General features: G+C 43.3%; 1 protein-coding gene across 2 annotated transcripts in view; it reads right to left on the reverse strand.

Moving 5' to 3' along the window:
* Window positions 1–1,028: 1,028 nt before the first annotated feature.
* The window catches only part of SLC16A3 (solute carrier family 16 member 3), a 55,580-nt gene continuing 36,125 nt past the window's right edge, over window positions 1,029–20,483 (reverse strand). The window contains exons 1-5 of one of the 2 annotated variants that reach the window (XM_083148673.1): window positions 17,191–17,536; window positions 9,931–10,164; window positions 7,921–8,064; window positions 4,059–4,826; window positions 1,029–2,062 (exon numbers count right to left, since the gene is read on the reverse strand). In XM_083148673.1, the coding sequence (XP_083004799.1) occupies window positions 1,773–2,062; window positions 4,059–4,826; window positions 7,921–8,064; window positions 9,931–10,153 (1,425 nt within the window). In that variant the 5' untranslated portion in view covers window positions 10,154–10,164; window positions 17,191–17,536 and the 3' untranslated portion in view covers window positions 1,029–1,772. Of the gene's footprint in view, window positions 2,063–4,058; window positions 4,827–7,920; window positions 8,065–9,930; window positions 10,165–17,190; window positions 17,537–20,483 lie in introns of those variants that run through there. The other variant, XM_083148674.1, reaches the window with a different exon arrangement.

Here is a 20,483-nt window from a genome sequence, read left to right on the forward strand (position 1 = left end):
TTTTAAAAAGTAAATAATAAATGTACTTGATCATTGGATTCACTACCAGCCAACACACGCACACACACGGGTCACTACCAGCCCCCACCCATACACACACAGGGGTCACTACCAGCCCCCCCACACACACACACACAGGGATCACTACCAGCCCACACACACACACAGGGGTCACTACCAGCCAACACACACACAGGGGTCACTACTGGCATGCACACACACACACACACAGCTGTTACTTAAACACAGTCCCAGCCAGTATGGAGCTACTGAAGCAGAACCACATGCACTAACCTGGGAGCACTCCTGCTCCTCCCCAGCCTTTCCTCTGAGCTCCTCTTCAGGTAAGCCTATCATATTTAAGTACCACAAGCATAACCCTCTGAGGCACTTATGTATTATATAGCTTCCCTTCTGGACTTGCAACTTGGTGGGACTGCTATGCTATTACTGGTGTATGTCCTTGTGTTTCCCTCCTACAGTATGTAAGCTTGCAGCAGGGCCCTCTTACCTCTAAAGCAGTGTACACATGGGGGCTGAAATCGCTGGAAATATGGTCGCAGGCGACCATATTGCCAGTGATGGGAGTGTGCCCCGGCGATAAAATCGCAGGGTGCGCACTCCCGTTTTCAGCCCCATTCTAATCGCTGGTCGCAGGAGCAAGCTGATTACCAGCTGATTACCTCTGCGGCTCCCCCGGCAGAGGTTCCCTTTCATCAGCGACCATCTCTGGTCGCTGATGAAAAGGAGAAACTGAGCAATATATCTCCCCTGTGTGTACAGGGCTTAAGTCTGTCTGTTACCCAGTTTGTTTCATCACGGTCTACAAATGTAAAGCGCAACATAATCTGGTGCACTATATAAAAGAAACTGTAAATAAATAATTCACAATTGTCACTCAAAAGAAGCCGACTCAGACACACACACACACACACACACACACAAAATAGTTTAGAACAGAATGAGCATTCTATCAAACATTCATTTAGCTTTTCCCATGTGACCATAAATAAATTATATAACAGCTTGTTTAAAAATATGTGTTTATATGTACATATAATTTACTCACTTCTCAGTGCAAATACAGGTACAAACAAAATCAAATATCACAAAAAAAGAAATTCCATAAATAAAATGATAAATATCAGCAATAAACAACGTAAAAGATAAAAAGAACAAATCTAAATAAAAAATATAATATAAAAAAAAAAAAACGCAACAGTTTACAAGTAAAATCTTAATAAAAAAAAATAGAGAATAAGCTCTGCCATACTATGTGCCTAATTTATGCATTGGCTGATGTTTATGCAATTATCAGTGCCGAGATTGCAATGTGCACAAGACAAGGTGTCTTTACTATCACTCACAGAAAGGATTTCACCGCAAAGCGATTGACAAGAAATTACATTGTTAACATTTGTAGAGACAAGTAAAAATAAAAACAGGTGTCAGCCATTTTTTTGGAGCCTGCGCCTGCCTTCATATGTGATCATGTAAGCAGAAAATCATTGCACCAGTGTCACTACTGTCTTGGCCAGTCTGTGTAGCCATAAGGGTACCCTTAAACTCGATGTTCCTGGTTTTTGCATTTAGGCTGCAAATGTGTATGCAATTTAGTTTCTGTGCGGCAGTTTCACCAACATTAGCAGCTCTAGAAAATTGCGTCTGCTTTCACACATGAATTAGGCCCCAAGCATGTATGGTTTGGCTGATCAATAACTGGCACAGCTCTAAAACTAATCTAGAAGATTTTTTTATATGTCCATCAACCTTCACACACATGTCTCTGGGTTAGTCACGACTTCACCATTTTTTTCTTTTTCCTCCTCTTTCAAAGACTCTTCTACCTCTGCTGTCTCTTCCTTCTTGTTCTCAGGTGCTTTGTCTTCTAATTTAGTCATTTCTCCTATTTCTGCCACCTCCTCGTTACAATGTGGTTCATCAGGTTTTTTCTTGATGCAGAAGAAATTGCCAGTTACTAAAACCAGTGCAGAAGTGACGACTTCAATACCAGCAATGATAAAAACGAACGTGTATCTTCCAGTTGCATCCAAAATTTTACCTATAAAATGACCAGGGTAAAAATTAAATTATCAGTGTTTTTTACAATAATGGTAAACACAAATGCTATATATCCATTATATTAAAAATGCCAGGGCCTTCGGGGAACATGAATCACTTTAGATACTGCCAGCAAACAATTTTAAGTCAATTAATTGAAGTTTAGTTAAATATCCCCCCCCCCCCCCCGCCCCAATTTTTTTTTTTTATTAAATAAATAAAAAAAAAGTCGCCATGAGCGGCACTGCCATTTTTAGCTAATTTTTGCACACCTTTTTACAGCAACATTGGCACTCGAAGGGTTAAGGAAGGAATTTAAGCCAGCATTATTTCTTGCTGTTGTGAGACACTACTTGGTATCCAGTTGCTCGGTCTATAGCAGACATGTCCAAACTATGGCCGTCCAGCTGCTGTGAAACTTAAAGTCCCATAATGCCTTGCCACAGTTTTGCGATTATGGAATGCTAAAACTATTGCAAGGCATGCTGGGATGTGTAGTTTCACAACAGCTGGAGGGCCATAGTTTGGACATGCCTGGTCTATAGTGTCTTGGTTGACATTGTCAAAATGTTGACATGTAAAAGGTAGACATGAGTTAATTTTTTTTTAGTTATTTTTTCTCCTTTGTTTCATATTATGGACTTTCCACACAGATTCCATTTGGGAACAGAAACATGGCATGTGAAGTGAGCCATATAGGTGTACGGGCTACTGTGGAGTTCATGTTGGCAGTTCCCAACATTGACACAAAAAAATAAACATTCACGTAGACATTTTCATTTGTTGAGCCTTTTCATGTCAGCAATCTGCTTGTGTCAACCTTTCGACAATAGTCGAACTTCCCATCCACACCCACTCGATCGCTAACTCTCATGCTGGCCTCTATTCCCACGCTCACATGACAGTCCTTTTTAGTGAATGGGATGTGGTCAATAGTTAGGATGCTGATGTTCACAATACCGACAGCGACAACCCGACTGTCAGAATCTCAACACATTCTGCCGGTTGGCATTACGTTTAAGCTTAGGCTGTGGGAAGGGAGAGGTTAGAGTTCAGTTACAGGGAGGGAAGGACAGAGTAATGCCCCCCATACACGGTCCGTTTTTGCGGTCAGTACTGTACTTTTAAAATTACACATCGTATCAGATCGCATCCCTTGTGCATGCACTGCGATCCGATACGATGTGTACCTAGTACAAAAAGTATGTGCAGCACATAATTTTTGTGCCGTACTATGTGATGCGCGGGAGCGCGCATCGCATAGTACAGAACGGAGCCGGCAAAAACGGACCGTCTATGGGCTCCTTTAGATTAAGTTAGGCTGCACTTACCAAAATGTGTCAAGATTGTATTCCCTACCCCAGTGAACATGGCAATGATTAACGCATGGGTCTTCATACTGTGGCCCTCCAGGTGTTGTGAAACTACAAATCCCAGCATGCCTTGCCACAGTTTTAACACTCCCTTATAGCAAAACTGTGGCAAGGCATGCTGGGATTTGTAGTTTCGCAACATCTGGAGGGCCACAGTTTGAAGACCCATGGATTAACACAAGATCAGCGCATTTACCTCCTGAAATCATCTGTGCTCTTCTGTGAAATTTAAATCTGATCGGCTACAGGTTTTTCTATCCTTGGCCACATCCATAAAGGATACACATGGGCATGTAGGAAATGAAGCCCAATAAAATAATGTTCATGTCCTATATACATTACACGGTTAGATTTATTACTATACTGTTATGCACATCTTTAACACATTTCAAATCTGAGTGTGCTTGTAGGTAAAATAGCCTCATGCAGGTTTCATTGTTCTATTAACTAAAAACATAACTATTAGAGGACAATCATAAATTAGTTGTTTGGATTATTATTATTATTTTTTAAAGCACACAAAAAAACACCCATATGGGCTCAATAGAATGCTAAATCATGGAAAAGAATATAAAAAAAAAAAAGTTAAACTAGATAACATTGCCTTTTATAAAAGATATTTACCTGCAGATGGCGGTCCAATTAGGACCGCTATAGCTTCCGCCATAAGCACTAGTCCAATGGCACTGGAAAACTTTTGGGTGCCAACAATTGCCATGAGGACTTCAAATTGCAGAGCACCAACCATCCCATATGAGATCCCAAAGAAGATGCAGAACACAGCAAGTCCTCCGTAGGTATTTGCCATGGAGCCCATCAGATCTGTGAATCCATTAAAAATCATCGCAAATCCAAAAAAATAGACACAGCGTGGTCGGACCCACTTTAGTCCAGCGAGAATACCACAGGTGGGCCTTGCAAATATATCAATAAAACCAAGAATGGAGAGGAGGAAAGCAGCCTTTGTATCTGGGTTTCCAAGGTCTTTTGCATAGCTCACCACAAATACTGGTGGTACAAAGAGTCCTAAAACCATAATAGAAGCAGCTATGGTGTAGATGACAAAGCCTCGGTCTTTGAACACTGTAAAATCTAGAAGCTTTTTAGGTTTGGTTTGTTTTACTTGTTTGGTCTCCTCCTTTTCGTTCTTCGGAGGTTCCAGTGGCCTCATTAGGGCACCACATACACAGCAGTTAAGAAGCAGTCCTCCAAGTATAAGAAACCCACCACGCCATCCAAACTCATGCTGAAGAATTTGCCCCAGGGGAGATAGGGCACAGAGGAATACAGGGCTCCCAGCAGCTGCTAATCCATTGGCCAACGGACGGCGTTTGTCAAAGTATCGATTTAACATGATAAGTGAAGGCTGGAAATTCAGTGCTAACCCTAAACCTATTGCACAGCAAAAACAGAGGAAAAATAAAAAAAAAAATATAAATTAGCAAACTGGTAAACTTTTTAAAATAAATTTTACTCAACTCTCCCATTACAGTCCACGTTTTAAGGATATTCCTGCTTTAGAACAGATGCATTAATTGGTTACTCAGTTAATTTGATTTAACCATCTGGACTCAGGCATGGAGATCCTTAAAACCTGGACTGTAATGATGGTGTTTGGGAAAAAGTGTATAACATTTCACACAAGTATGTAAAGCTAGGAATTTGATTGTTACATTTGTATAGTTGAAGATCTCTATATTACATATAAAATAATGGTCTGGGTACAAAATGACAGCAGTCCGGAACCTAACGCACAGAATCCCGATGAATTGAGGTAAGTATTTTTACCCTACCCCTCCTACAGCCTAACCCTTACCTCAGAGCCTAACAATAACTACCCACTCATGCAGCCTAAATCTAACTGAAGAAAAAAACTAGTTCCACCATTTGCATCCTGCCCCATCCTTATCGCATTAGCTCAAGTTTATGCTTGCTGACATTCGTCACTACCCACCTTCCAGCTAATAAAATTAGTTCAGCGCTAAGAAGAGTCCTGAAGCACAGATACTTCACTCCCCATTGTCCCATCTCTTTCTTCCACACTAGAAATGGCACTGCCCATCTCAAATTTTCTATTTCGCTAGTACTCATGGTAAATTGTAGGCCTGAGTTTACACAACTAACGAGGTGAAGGTGGGTCAGGTAGTGAGTGCAGAACATAACATTCTTCAGATTGACTTCTGACCAAATCCCTGCACAGCCTTTGCCAAATGTAAACCTCCATCATAATAATAATAATAATAATAATAATAATAATAATAATAATAATAATATATAAAAAGGTATGGATCATTAGATAGACAGCAACTAGGTCGACATGCCTGAAGGTCGACATAGGTTTTTTTCAAATTTTTTGTCCCGAATGTCAACACGGACACTTAAACGTAGCACCACATACCCTATTTCATTCTCCCACCACACCCTAGTGGATGGTGGGGCATGAAATACCGCCTGTCGGCACATGTCGGTTCCAAGAAAAAAACATGGGGAAGGTCGACCTTTTGACTGTCAACCTAGTGTCGTGACTGCATCCCTATTATAAATTCTAACCTACAGTATACAAATTACACTGCACTTCACAGGCATACTGGTAGAGGGCGCGCAAGCCTACATCTGCACAACAGTAAACAGCTAGTTTACCATTGTGCACCACCGCTAGCTTTAATTTATTATACTTTGTTACTCATGTAAATATTAAAAACCTTTAAGTATGAGATCTATTAATATTCTATATTATTATTACAGTATGTCTTCTTCAAACACAGACATCTAATGGTAATCTACAAAGCAAATTCAGATTTAAAAAGGTCTAAGTGAAATAAGCATAATTACAATAATCTAACATATTTTTCAGTGGCGTAACAATAGCCTAGGCCGCCTCTGTGGCCGGAGCACGGGACCCACTTCTGGGTTCTGCTTCTAATGCCAAAAGCCGCTGTAGCAGTACCTCTGTTGTCCCGGCTCCCCTGTCCCCTCCTGGCTACTACAGCTTCTAATCTAAACGGACCAGCACAAAATGTCCGCCCCCATACTTCAGCAGAAAACTGTCTGCTGTACGGGGGCGAACATTTTGTGATGGTCCGTTTGCCTTAGACGATGTAGTAGCCAGGAGAGGACAGGGGAGCCGGGATCACAGAGGTACAGCTACTGCGGCATTTGGAGTGGGGGGGGGGGGGCACAACATTTTTAGTTACGTCACTCATATATATTTATAGAATACCCTCCACAGCATGTACAGCACATATGATCTAAACTAAGGGGGTATTTAGCCAAGCTTAATTAGAGATACAATTGGGGATAAGTACCAGCCAATTAGTTTCGGACTTGCATTTTACACAAAAATGACAGGAGCTGATTGATTGGTATTTTATCTCTCACAATTGTATCTTTATACAAGCAACAATGCTGTAACTGTACTAGTTAGATCTCACTGCTCATCAAAAAGGAGGCATATAACCTAGTACTAATCAGGCATTGTGGACATCTGTAATCCTATAATGAGCTTCTCGATGGACATTGGGCCTAATTCAGTGTGGGTTGCTAATCAGAGAATTTACAGTGGACTACAAGCAGAAAGCCACCACCCAGTCTAAAAGAAAAAGAAGAGACTTTGCCATCTGTTCAAATAATTCTGAGGCTTCCACAAAAGCTGGAAGTGGTCAGTGCTGATGTCACAGACCAACTTTAAAAAATGCATGATCAGGCCTGCAGTTTTTCAACCACATCCAGAAAATGCCACGTTTCCTTCCCCAAATACCAGCTTCCTGTCAAACTGACTGAATTGTAGCTGCAAAGCATTTGAATTTTCAGTTGCTATTTGGACCCATGCATGTGTGATGCAGATGCTGCGCATGCACAGATAAATTGATAATTGCTCAATTAGAACATTCGGTACTTGTGAGTTATCCGGGCTGCCGATTTCTAAATCGGGTCGGATCGGGCACATCGCATGCGACCATCGGATGCGATGCCCCGATTTTTCCATAGGAATCAATGTTAAAATGGACTGAGTCCATTTTAACATGGAATTCAATGGGAAAAAGGGGTCCTTTTCATACCCCTACTATCCAAGTGGGCATGGAGTTGGATATAAACCTGTGGCGAGCGTAGCGAGCCACCGAGCCCGAAGCGTGGCGAGCCCCGCGAGGGGACACAGAATACCGTCCGCTCGCCACAGGTTTATATCCAACTCCATGCCCACTTGGATAGTAGGGGTATGAAAAGGACCCCTTTTTCCCATTGAATTCCATGTTAAAATGGACTCAGTCCATTTTAACATTGATTCCTATGGAAAAATCGGGTCATCGCATCCGATGGTCGCATGCGATGCGATATCGCATCGCATCGCATCTGATTGTATGCCTTAACTTAAGGCATACAATCAAAAAATCGGCAGCCCAGATAACTCACAAGTACCGAACATTCTTTAATTGGTGATCTATGCTGAATTAGGCCCATAGCACGATAATGTGTTGCTGTAACTTACCTGTGAGGACTCCAGCAGTGAGGTAGATAGTAATAATACTTGTACAAAAAGATGCACACACCATACCAAGTGAGGCAAAAAGACCTCCAACCATCATTACTGGTCGGCACCCAAACCGGTTTACACAGATACTACACAAAGGACCTGCACAACAAGAAACATGAGAAATCAATTTTAGCCCAATAAAAGGAATCATTACACATTATAGTTTATTTAGCATTCTTTTAACACGTGACAGGATGATGCGTTCATGCCATGAGTCTTACTAATAAAAAAAAAAAACTTGTATAACTGTGCTTCTGTTCCACATCGTTACAAACAAGGCTCCTGTAACATCCTGATCAGCCAATGCAACAGCCACGCCCTAATAGTAAAGCCATTTGTTTACAGGTAATAAGGGTAGATTATACTTGTATACGGTTTTTGAACGGACAGGTTAAACCGGTTACTAAAAGATGGATTAAGTCTGGTTACTGCATGGTGTGTGTGACTGAGGTAGATTTATACCCGTTAACCACATCAAATAAGCTGGTAATGATAGATTTAGCCTGTATTTTAGTCAGATTTGCTTTTGTTTTCTAGACTAGACAAGGTATAAAATACCTATTATTTTACTTCTACATACTAGCTGCCTGCTTATGAGATAGGCGGCCAGTCCAGCTGTTCAGCTTCCAGGCTTGCAATACAAGCAGTCTGTCACCACTCAGTAGCCAGACACTATACACAGCCAGATTATATGACCTTTATCCTAGCTTGGCTCATCCAGCTCTGTTAGAGTAAATAGCATGCAATCTTCTGCAATACACCTTCACCATAAAATAAGAAATTAATTATATGAAATTCATGCAGTAAATTATATATTTCATGAATTATACATGCAATTTATAATACTGTTTAGCACAGAGGTTCCCAAATGCAGTACTCAAGGCACCCCAAAGGCCTAGGTATTCAGTATATGCATGCTTGGCTACAGGTGACTTAAGTAGTACTTCAGCAGAGGGCAGAACTACCATTGGTGCAGCAGGTGCATAGCACCGAGGCCCCTGGGGACTAAGGGCCCCATTTCTGCCCAGACCAGCAATGAGTTAGCCCATGGGTCCCTCACAGACCATGTTGAGTAATGGGAGATGAATTGCCAAGTGGAAAGCGGATCCCACTGCCAAAGGAAACTGCACCTTACCTTAGGGCTGCAGGGCTAACCTTTTCTGTGCCAGCTGATAGAAGAGTCCTGCCACCTCTCAGCACTATTGATTACAGCCATATACTGCCTCTAGTTCGTGAATTAAAGGCATCTCACACCTGGAAAGCAGGAAGGGCATGGGCCCCTGTCACAGACAGAGTATAGACCATTGTGTTCCTTCCCCCACCAAGGTACATGCCCCCATATTCTCTGCACCATGCAGGACATTTTGCTTGTACTCCTGCCACCCACTGCCTCCCCATCACACTCTGCCTCCCCCTGTCTGCTACTGCCACCTTCTGCCTCCCCTGGCATTTTGTGGTCACTGTCTTCCTATATGTTTCAACCTCTCCCTGCAATAAACTTCACCCTCTACCTCTCCTGGACACCCAGTGCTCCCCTGCCAACCTCTGCCTCTCCCTGTCATGCACTGCTGTGTCGCATATGGTGGAGTAGGGATGGAGTGGAGGAGGGTGTGTGTGGGGGGCACCTGGACCTGGGCCAACCACTCAGAAGTTCTGCCACTTTACCTCAGTCAATTTGATTTAACCCTCTGTGCTGATTAATGGATATACTTAAAACCTGAACCATTGCGGTGCCTTGAGGGCTGCATTTGGAAACCTCATGTTTTAGCATCCCCATTTGTTACATAGCAAACCCCAGCTCTCAGATCAGAGGTTTATATGTATTGGTTATGCCACATCTCATCAGCATGTCCTTGTGTAAGACTTTTGAGAACTTCCACATGGTCCCTAAATTTAAGTGGCAGCCATACTGCATATATACAGTTAGATTACAGTCACACCTATCCAATTGTTCCGAAGACTCACCTGTTCCATACAGCATAGCTAGTAGGATAGAAGAGATCCATGCTGTGTCACTGTAGCCTATGCCAAATTCCTTAATAAGTTCCTTAAAAAATACACTGACTGCTTTGGGGAAAGCATAGGAGAAACCAGTGATGACGAAACAGCCAAAGAGGACTGCCCAGCCCCAGCCTCCATCAGGGGCCTTTACTGTGGATGGGTTGTCATCTATAACCACAGCTCCCATGGTGCACTAATCTGTAATGATGAGAAACAGAACATTACTGAATGGATGCTGCCATTCTATAGAGACTGGCATTGCCCAGGATTCAGGGTAGCCGACATTTGAATAGGCAGGACTTTAATACTTTCATGAAAGCAAAGATTTACTTAACCTAAAGGTCCATACATACTAGGCAAATTTTGAACTCAAAGTTGCTCACTCAACCCCTTTTGTGATACTTTGAGCTCAAACTCTCTTAAACATGTATGCAATGAGCCCTGAGCATTGATGTGCGCTTCCGCATTAATCGCCAGCCACTGCCATCCTTTGGCCTGTATAGGATGTACTCAGCCTGGCCTGTATATCCTTTGGCCAGGCTGAGTAATACAGGCCGAGAGAACCACTTTCCATAGTCTCCTACTATGGAAAGTTGTTCTCCCCGCATGAAAAAAATCACCAGGCCAGGTGAAAATGAGTGATTTATCAGCCAGCGATTTTCATAGCATCGCTCAACTGCAAAAACGCCCAGTTAGTATGATAGAGATATAGATATTTTTTTTTTACAAAAAATAGTATCCAGCGCAAAAGTCCTTAGATGTATACCATAAGTCCACAAATTTTCTGCAGTGTGGTCTTTTTCAAAAGGATCGTACCATAGATCCGTGGGAAGATACTTGCAGAAGAAAACAAGAAAGAAACACACCAATGAGCAATAATATTATAGGCGCATTTACTGACCAATAATGCTCACATACATTGCAGTTTAAAAATCTGTGCTTACCAGCTTGATGAATAACACAATCACAGCAGGAGCTCCCGACAGATTAACCGGGGCACCGCCACTCAGCCGCCGACCATAGGACCTTAGATGGAGATGCCGGAGCCACACGAGAAGCCAGCTGGATCACAGGTGGAAGGAAGACTTCTTCCTTCCACCTGTAATCCAGCTGGCTTCTCTTCTGACTCCAGCGTCTCGGTCTAAGGTCGTTGGCTGAGTGGCGGTGCCCCGGTTCATCTGTGGGGTGCTCCTGCTGTGATTTGTGTTAATCATCATGCTGGCAAACACAGATTTTTAAACTGCAATGTATGTGAGAGAATTATTGTGCCACCTAGGTGGAACAATATTACAGGCGCTTTGAGATTAAGTAGTTTGGCAAGCTGCTACCACCATGGTTGAGGTCAGCCCCCAAAAAGAGAAAGGCAAACACAAAATAGGGGTGGTGGAGCGCTCAAAAAAAAAAAAAAAAAAAAAAATGTACAGAAGTGACCAATTGGGTATCACAATTAATTTATTAATTATAAGAATTAATGTTTCACTTTAAAACCAAAAGACAATTAATAACATTAAAAAATGAGGCTTAAATAGGCCCAATTACAATAAACATAGATAATGTGCAGCCTGATATAATGCATGCATGGGATATCAATAAGCAAAGACAGTTTTTCTCACTTGTTCCAAATGTTACCTCCCAGATGGAAATGTACGTGTTCCCAGTTGTTAATGGGGGAGACTGGTGTGGCTTGTGTCCATAAACCTGACTGGAGGGAAAAAGAACCTTGATCCTGATATTTGTAAAGGATGTTGGTCTCAGTCCTTGTTGGTAGTTTCCGGTGATTCTCAGGTGGTGGTGTCCCTTGTAATGTCCAGTTTGGTAGCCCAATTTGGAGAGGGCTTGGGGGAAAAAATGAGGAAGGGAGGTTGGTCCGAGTGAGATGGTGTCTGTCTGGAGTCCCAAGATATTCAGAGCTGCACTGGTTAGTCTGACGCGTTTCGTTGCCCACAGGCAACTTTATCAAAGGTGAAAACCATTGATAAAGTTGCCTGTGGGCAACGAAACGCGTCAGGCTAACCAGTGCAGCTCTGAATATCTTGGGACTCCAGACAGACACCATCTCACTCGGACCAACCTCCCTTCCTCATTTTTTCCCCCAAGCCCTCTCCAAATTGAGCTACCAAACTGGACATTACAAGGGACACCACCACCTGAGAATCACCGGAAACTACCAACAAGGACTGAGACCAACATCCTTTACAAATATCAGGATCAAGGTTCTTTTTCCCTCCGGTCAGGTTTATGGACACCCGTCACACCAGTCTCCCCCATTAACAACTGGGAACACGTACATTTCCATCTGGGAGGTAACATTTGGAACAAGTGAGAAAAACTGTCTTTGCTTATTGATATCCCATGCATGCATTATATCAGGCTGCACATTATCTATGTTTATTGTAATTGGGCCTATTTAAGCCTCATTTTTTAATGTTATTAATTGTCTTTTGGTTTTAAAGTGAAACATTAATTCTTATAATTAATAAATTAATTGTGATACCCAATTGGTCACTTCTGTACATTTTTTTGATCGCTCCACCATCCCTATCTTGTGTTTGCAATGTATGTGAGCCTTATTGGTCAGTAAACGTGCCTATAATATTATTGCGCATGGGTGTGATAGAGTAGATAGATATTCATCACTATGGGGGCATAGCCACCACTCTGAGATCTGCTGGCCATGCCCACACCCACATTTCCTCGGTCTCCGTGCATAGGGGGTTATTCTAGTTCACTCGCAAAGGCACAATCACTCTCTAATGGACAAAACCATATGCACTGCAGGTGGGGCTGATGTAATATGTGCAGAGAGAGGTAGATTTAGTTGTTTTAATGTTTCTGTGCAGGGTAAATACTGGCTGCTTTGTTTTTACACTGTAATATAGATATCAGTTTGAGGGACAAACCCCACCCAAATCTAATTCTCTCTGCACAAGTTACATCTGCCCCAGTGCATATGGTTTTGTCCATTAGAGAGTGTTTGTGCTTTCGCAAGTGAACTAGAATAACCCCCATAGTGTCTGTGCACAGTGGGTATCCCAACTGCCCCCAACCACCACCACAGTGGGACAGTCACATAAAAATTGTGATTGTCCCACAAAAAACAATCGAGACAGCTGGGATGTATGCTCTGTGCTAAACAGAGTTCAAAGGAATAATTACAAGGACCTACTGAAGTTGCTAAATAGCACATATGCAGTATTTATAATGAAAAAAAATAAACAATAAAACATGGACAATGAGTAATTATTTTTGTGCTAGTAGGGGCAAGCCAGGGCAATTGGGATAGATGTAACTTGAAAAGACTTGGTAATAAAATACAGTTTTATGTAAAATTTGTGACAAGATTCAATACAAAAAGCAGCTCAGTGATTGGGTGTATACAACAATTTCATTGTGTTTGCATAAAGAGTGTTCCTGCTTTTTCACCCAATGCCCAAACCACCTTGCAGCAAATCAGCTTGATGCTTGTAAACAGCTTCCACATCAATAATTCACACTGTTTGCTCTGTAACATTTCTGAGGTTTGTGGAGCTGAGCAGCCATTTGTGTCAGAATACAAAATAAACTACCAGGCCTAAAAGAAATCTAAAGGTTTTTACAAACTGTATGAGGGTCACACACAGGCCTGGTAAAAATGTAACCAAACACCTATCCCCCGTACCCTGTGGTGCATCACCTCCCCTGCTGTGCCAGCCTAGCTGCCCTCTTTTGAAGGGGGAAACCAGGAAATCGACAACTATGGGATAGATCAGTGGTTCTCAAACTCGGACCTCATGGCCCTACACAGTTTAGGTTTTCCAGGTCACCCGGCAGGTGCACAGGTGCATTCATTACTCATTGACACTTGTGATTCTGTGAGGAGACCTGCAAAACATTCCCTGTGTGGGGTTCTGAGAAGTTTGAGAACCTGTGGGGTAGATTTACTAACGCTACTAAAAATGAAAGGTGGTCTGTCTTTCATTTTCTAAGTAGTAATATAGAAATGATAGTGAGAATATGATAAGTTGCTATGGGCAACACCACCACTGCATTGAGAGTACCACATTTTTTTTTTTTTAAAGGTATGTAGTCGGCAGGACAACAGTAATAAGACTGTCAGTCATGTACAAGTCGACATACTTTAGGTCGACATGGTCAAGAGGTCAACACAAGCAATAGTATACCTCTGAACATGACCCATTCTAGGAAGGACAAAATGCTTCCTCTCCGGTGGCAGTTGTAGAGCTATAGCTGCAGCGCAGTCCAAAATTCTAATTGGAGAACCACATCAGCTGCTAAACAATGCCAGCCAGGACTCCGTGGCAATTGGTGTGGGTCCCCTATTAGAATTGTGGACTGTGACGTAGCTCCAGATCTGCAACTGCCACTGGCAGGGAAGTTCAGGAACAGAGCATTCGGTCCCTCCTGGAATGGGTTGTGTTGAGAGGTATGCAATATAGTGTTCATTCTAGCACCCGCTATCTTTGAAAATCCATACAGCGCCTCTTCCCTGCCTGGGGTGTTGCTGTCTGCTGTAGTGCTCCTAGCACAGTGTGGTCTGTATATCAGCACTGATATGCAAACCAGACCTGTGCTAGAAACACCACAGCAGACAGCGACACCCCAGGCAGGGAACAGGAACTGCATGGGTTTTCAAAGATAGCGGGTACAAGAATGAACACTACAATAGGTCAACGTGGAAAGGGTCAACATGAGTTTTTCCCAGGGTTTGTTGTGTGTCTATGTCGATATAGGCCAACATTGACACTGTAAAAGTGTACCACATCCCCTGGCATGGCTCGCTTTGCTCGTCGTGCTTCGGGCACGGAAATGATGGATTACTCGCTTTGCCAGCAGGCTGTGCAGCTACAAAGCCTTACTACTGCAAATCTGTCTTACCAATTTAAATGCCCCACTAAAGGAAAAACAGAAAAGTCAGTGCTTCTGTACTAGAAGGTTACATACTATCAACAAACTATTCTTAACCCATCTTAGAGCTGTCATTTCAGGAATTCTTCCAGTCCACTGCCAAAAAATGATCTCTGGGTCAGAGTGGGTGTCCTTTGAGTGACATTAACACCTCCAAAGAAATAATTCTCAAATGTACACTAAAAATAACTTGTGCCCTGTACTGATAACAACCTCCCTATTTTTGGGTGCTTGCTCTTTAGGCTGGAAAGTGGCCTGGCAGACCTTTACACTTTGTGGAGTTCATATAGACCCAAACAAAATTGAGTTGGTTTTTTTTGCTCTTTTTCCAACTGCGTGTGCATATCAAAAAACACATGGCGGGAAATACATTCTGCGCTTACAACTTTCTGCACATAGCGATGGCATAACAAGGGCTGGATAAACGTGTCCCATGCTGACCACAGGAAAGACTAAATCCATGCCATCTATGCTAACACTATAATAAATGTAGTTCTTGTAATTTATTCACTTGAAAAAGTAATATTGCAGTAAGGCAATAAAAACATATTTCCATTTGGACTAGCATTTATAACCAATATCCTCTGTGAGGACACACTTTGTGGTTTAAACCAGGCACAGGCTCTAAGGTTCTCTCCGAGGTAAAGAAAATGCTATTCTACTCTTGCCGTGTTAGACGCACCTTACTTATATTTTGTTTTACCACACTGTCTCTTTAAGTTGGTACACTAATGACACAGGTTATGTGACTGGCTGACTTAAAGCCTACATTTCACCTGGTTTTAATCAGCCACAGAACCTGTGTAAACTCATGAGTGTCCTGGTTTAAAGAAATAGTATGGTAAGCCTAATGAGTCATTATGCATGGTCATCTCAGCTGCAACTTTTGACTTTGGTGCAAACTCCATTTAACAAAGCTCGAATTTCTTTAATTGTTGTGTGTCTGTGGGGGAATCCAATTAATTGAGGGGTTTGCCACCCGGGGAAAACTCTGGTTTTCACAACAGGAGGTATTCAATTATCCGCCATATTCCCAGCACAGCAATGCACAATAGCCCATAGACACCACGCTGAAATCTATCTTCCCCCCCCCACAGATTACAATGCAGTTCACACTTTAATGCAGATTTTTGCCTCTGCAGAGTATTACATTTTTTTCCCCTCTATATCAGGGTTGCCTACCTGACCATCTCCTTCAGGGAGAAAATGCTCTGGTCCTGGGCTTCCCTGGTAATGTCTGATTGCCATCACCTGTGGTGAAACACTTTTCTTATCAATTACCTAGCTCCCCACAGGTGATTACCAGGAACAGAGCATTTTCTCCCTGAAGGAGAGGGTCAGGTTGGCAACCATGCTCTATATATTTTAACAATGGATGCAGGTTATGGTTAAAGATATTTTTTTACAGTATGGTGGGGTGGGGCTGTTTGGACATTGTGGCACTGTACTGACCACCTGCAGTGCGTAGTGACCGTAATCCTTAGCGAGGTGCATTTGATATTCACTTTAATTACAATAAATAGACATTGCTTAGGAAAACTAGGTTTATGGATTAGTGCTAAATGCACCATGGCTCACCAGAAAGACCGAGCATCGTAACCGCACAGGGCAACAGATGTCTTTGCCATAGCAACGAGTAATAACTTTTATGCAAATTAACAACCCCATGTTAGCTTTAGCTAAGTGACCACTGGCCACCTGTTACTTTGGGGGAGGTGCGACGGCTAGCATTGTTATGGGCAGTGGGGCTGTAGAGAATCAATCCAGTGATGTAACTAGACCCGTGTGAAAGGAGCAGGACATTAATCATTTATGATAATTGGTTACAATGTAGGGATGAGGCATTTACAGCTTCTGGGGCAATATTTTACTGAGACTTAGTGGCTGATCATAATTACCATTAGATTCTTCTTTCTTATTGTTAAGTGACAGCATATCATAGATACCATGCACAAACAAAAATACATACTGTAAAAAGTCATACTTCTCAAAAGATAATGCACACAATTAGTAATCTGCATAGGATAGATATAATATTATACACTGTATCTATGTATGTAGGTGTGGATAGATAGATGTGCATATTTTTCAACACTAAGATTTTCAAAACATACCAAATTATCAAATAAAAATCAGACACAGTAACAAATCAACAAAAGTGTACAATCAAAGCAAGAACAGGTATACAGATTATTATATTACTTGTGTTCACAGAACCAGAACAGCAAGGACAGAAAACGTTGTATCAAATCTCTTTATCACACACCCACCATTGCAGAACAGCCCACTCCCAGTACCCCAGCTCCTGCTGCTCTGTACCTTCTCTATGTCACTATCTCACTCCAGGAGCACAGATCAGCTTTCCCAGCAGCAGCACTTGGCATAGGGCTTCGGGTATACACTGTCCCAGTCAATCTATCTGCTCCTTCTAAGGATCACCATCCCCGGGCACCTATAGCAGATGCAGCCGCTCTCGCGTGTCTCTATCTTGCTCTGCTGGTGCTCCTGCCTCTCGGAGCTTTAACTCAGCACGTCCTCAAGTGACGTCACGGGACACAGCAGCAGCAGCAGACTAGTGTCACACAGACGGGAATCTGAAGGTCACTGATAATAAAGCAGCATCCTCTTTAGCAGGTTACACAGCATCTCCCTGAAATGAGGGCGGGGCCACACCAGTGACCACAGAAAATGGGGGTTGGATGTATCTGATTCTGGCCGCCCCCTGATCCAATGTGTGGGGAAATACAACTTTGGTAAGATGAGGGACACAGCTGTAGGTCAGAAGTTACCGTCTTTATATATGAATTACTATAGTTATTGTGATAGTAGTGGGTTATATATCTACATATATTAGGTAGAAATGTACTGCTAAGGAAATTGAATGAATTATTATTATTATTATTGTTACTACTACCAGGGCTGTTTCTAGACAATTTATCTCCCAGTGCAAGAAAACCACCCCACCCCACATACATACATAATGTTCGGCACAAAAAGGGTGTGGCTTGATTTAATCATACCTCCCAACTGTCCCGCTAAACACAGGAATGTCCCGGTTTTTGGGGACGTTCCCGCGTGCCGCCGGGGCCGCCAATGTCCCGCAGTGGGGGGGGGGGGGGCAGTTAGGAGTCCCCCACAGTCTGAAGAGAATATATTCTGTGCGCATAGCATCTATCCTCAGGACGCATCATCCTATGAGGCCACGCCCTTTTCACAAGCCACACCCCCTTTTCGGGCGCGGTCGTGTATCCCGACCTTGACAGCTGAAAGGTTGGGAGGTATGTTTAATGGCTGTGGCCTAGCTACAATGGGTGTGGTGTAGCAGGAAAACAATTACTTCACACCTCACTTTTGCAACCTGCATGACCAGACATTGGTTACTGCAGTGGTTCCCAAACTTTTTTGAATCACGGCACCCTATAGCATCAAAATGTTTTCAAGGCACCCCTAGACCAAATGTTTCTTATTGAGACATTTTGAAATTTTTTTTTTTTTAAATTACATAGTTACATAGTAGGTAAGGCTGAAAAAAGACTTGCGTCCATCTAGTTCAACCTGGTATAGATATCCATTGCTGATTTGGTTGGTTCTGGTATTTTACAGACAAATTATATTTCTTATTTGTACCCATGGATGTTTTTCTCCAGTAAATGTTTGTCCAACTTTGCCTTGAACGCATTTAATGAGCCAGCCGTTACCACCTCTCTGGGATTAAGTGCATTGTGTTTATATGTCACAGTTATCTGGTGAGGGACAGGATTTGCTTTTGTTTGTCCACATATATTATGACTGGCAGCCACCAGCACTAGTTTTGCCTGTTACATTGACCATTAATAATATGAATTGATACTGGTCCACCAACCCAAGGCACCCCTGCAAGTGTCCTGAGGCACTCAGGGAGCCTAGGCACACAGTTTGGGGACCACTGGGTTACTGTATAAATGGTCGTTGTCTTCTCACGTTAAAGTGGGCGGGCTGAAGGCCACACAGTGACATATAAACATAAAGGGCCTTATTCTGGTTCACTGTTTTTGGCAAATTCCTTTTTAGATGGACAAAACCATGTGCACTGCAGGTGGGGCAGATGTTACTTGTGCAGAGAGAATTAGATTTGGGTGGGGTTTTACTTCAAGTGAGATCTATATTGCAGTGTAAAAAGAAAGCAGCCAGTATTTACCCTGCACATAAACAAAATAACTCAGCCAAATTTAATCCTCTCTGCACATTTTACATCTGCCCCCCTGCAGTGCACATGGTTTTGTCCATTTGAGAAGGAATTTGCCAGAAGGAGTGAACCAGAATAAGGCCCAAAGGGCCAGATGTATTAAGTTTCAAAAAGTGATAAAATGGAGAGTGATAAATAAGCAGCCAATCAGCTCCTACCTGTCATTTTTCAAACCCAGCCTGTGACATGGCAGGTAGGAGCTGATTGGCTGGTTGTTTATCAATCTCCATTTTATCACTTTTGAAGCTTGATACATCTGGCCCAAAGACCCACACAGTGACCCATTACGCCTTACAAATTAAGCCCAAACAATAACAGGCTACATAAATCAATATACACTTTTTAGCCGTAATGGCAATTACACACAGAGGTGTAGCGAGCCCGGAGCCGGTGGAGCACACGCTCCGGGCGCAGGAACATAGCATGGCGTCTGAGCTGTGCCGTCACCGCTCACTCGCCCGCTCCCCTGCCCGCTGTGTGTGCGGGAGAGACGTCTGTGGCCGTGCTGCTATGTAAAATTAATTCACAGCTCCCGCTGGACCGCTAGCCAATAGGCGCTCGCGGTCCAGCAGCTACCAGTTGTTTGGCTGCTGGACCGCAAGCGCCCATTGGCTAGCGGTCCAGCGGGAGATATGAATGAATTTGACATAGCAGCAGCACGTCTCTCTCCCGGGGGAGCGGGGGCACAGCCACAGGACGCAGCACAGCGGGGGGAGGTGGATCACGCAGCACAGGCAGGGGGAGGTGGATCACGCAGCACAGGCGGGGGGTGAGTAAGGTCAGGTGTACTCCCACCCTGCTGCACCCCACCCTCGCACCCACCCTGCTGCACACTAGTGCAAATCCACCCTGCTGCACATTACTGTAACCCACCCTGCTACACCCACCCTACTGCACTCACCCTACTGCACTTACCCTCCCACACCCACCCTGCTGCACCCTACTGCACCCACCCACCCTGCTGCACCCACCTACCCTGCTGCATACTACCGCTCCCACCCTCCCTCCCTGCTGCACACCACCGCTCCCACCCTCCCTCCCTGCTGCACGCCACCGCTCCCACCCTCCCTCCCTGCTGTACACCACCGGCGGTGCATTGAATTGAAAATAGCGGCCGTGAGCAGGCCGCTGCACAGTTCTGTCCCCCTTGGCAACGAGCAAATTCAGTCCCCCTTGGCATCGAGCATGAAGCCCTTTGGCATCGAGCATGAAGCCCCTGGCATTGAGCATGTAGGTAAGTGGTACTTATGTGTCAAATGTGTAATGGGCATTATGGTGTGTTATATAGTATGTCATGGGCATTGCGGAGTGTTATATGGTATGTCATGGGCATTGCAGAGTGTTATATAGTATGTCATGGGCATTGCGGAGTGTTATATAGTATGTC

The sequence above is a fragment of the Crinia signifera genome, chromosome 6, assembly GCF_055691185.1.
Source record: "Crinia signifera chromosome 6, ASM5569118v1, whole genome shotgun sequence".
Lineage (NCBI taxonomy): Eukaryota > Metazoa > Chordata > Amphibia > Anura > Myobatrachidae > Crinia > Crinia signifera.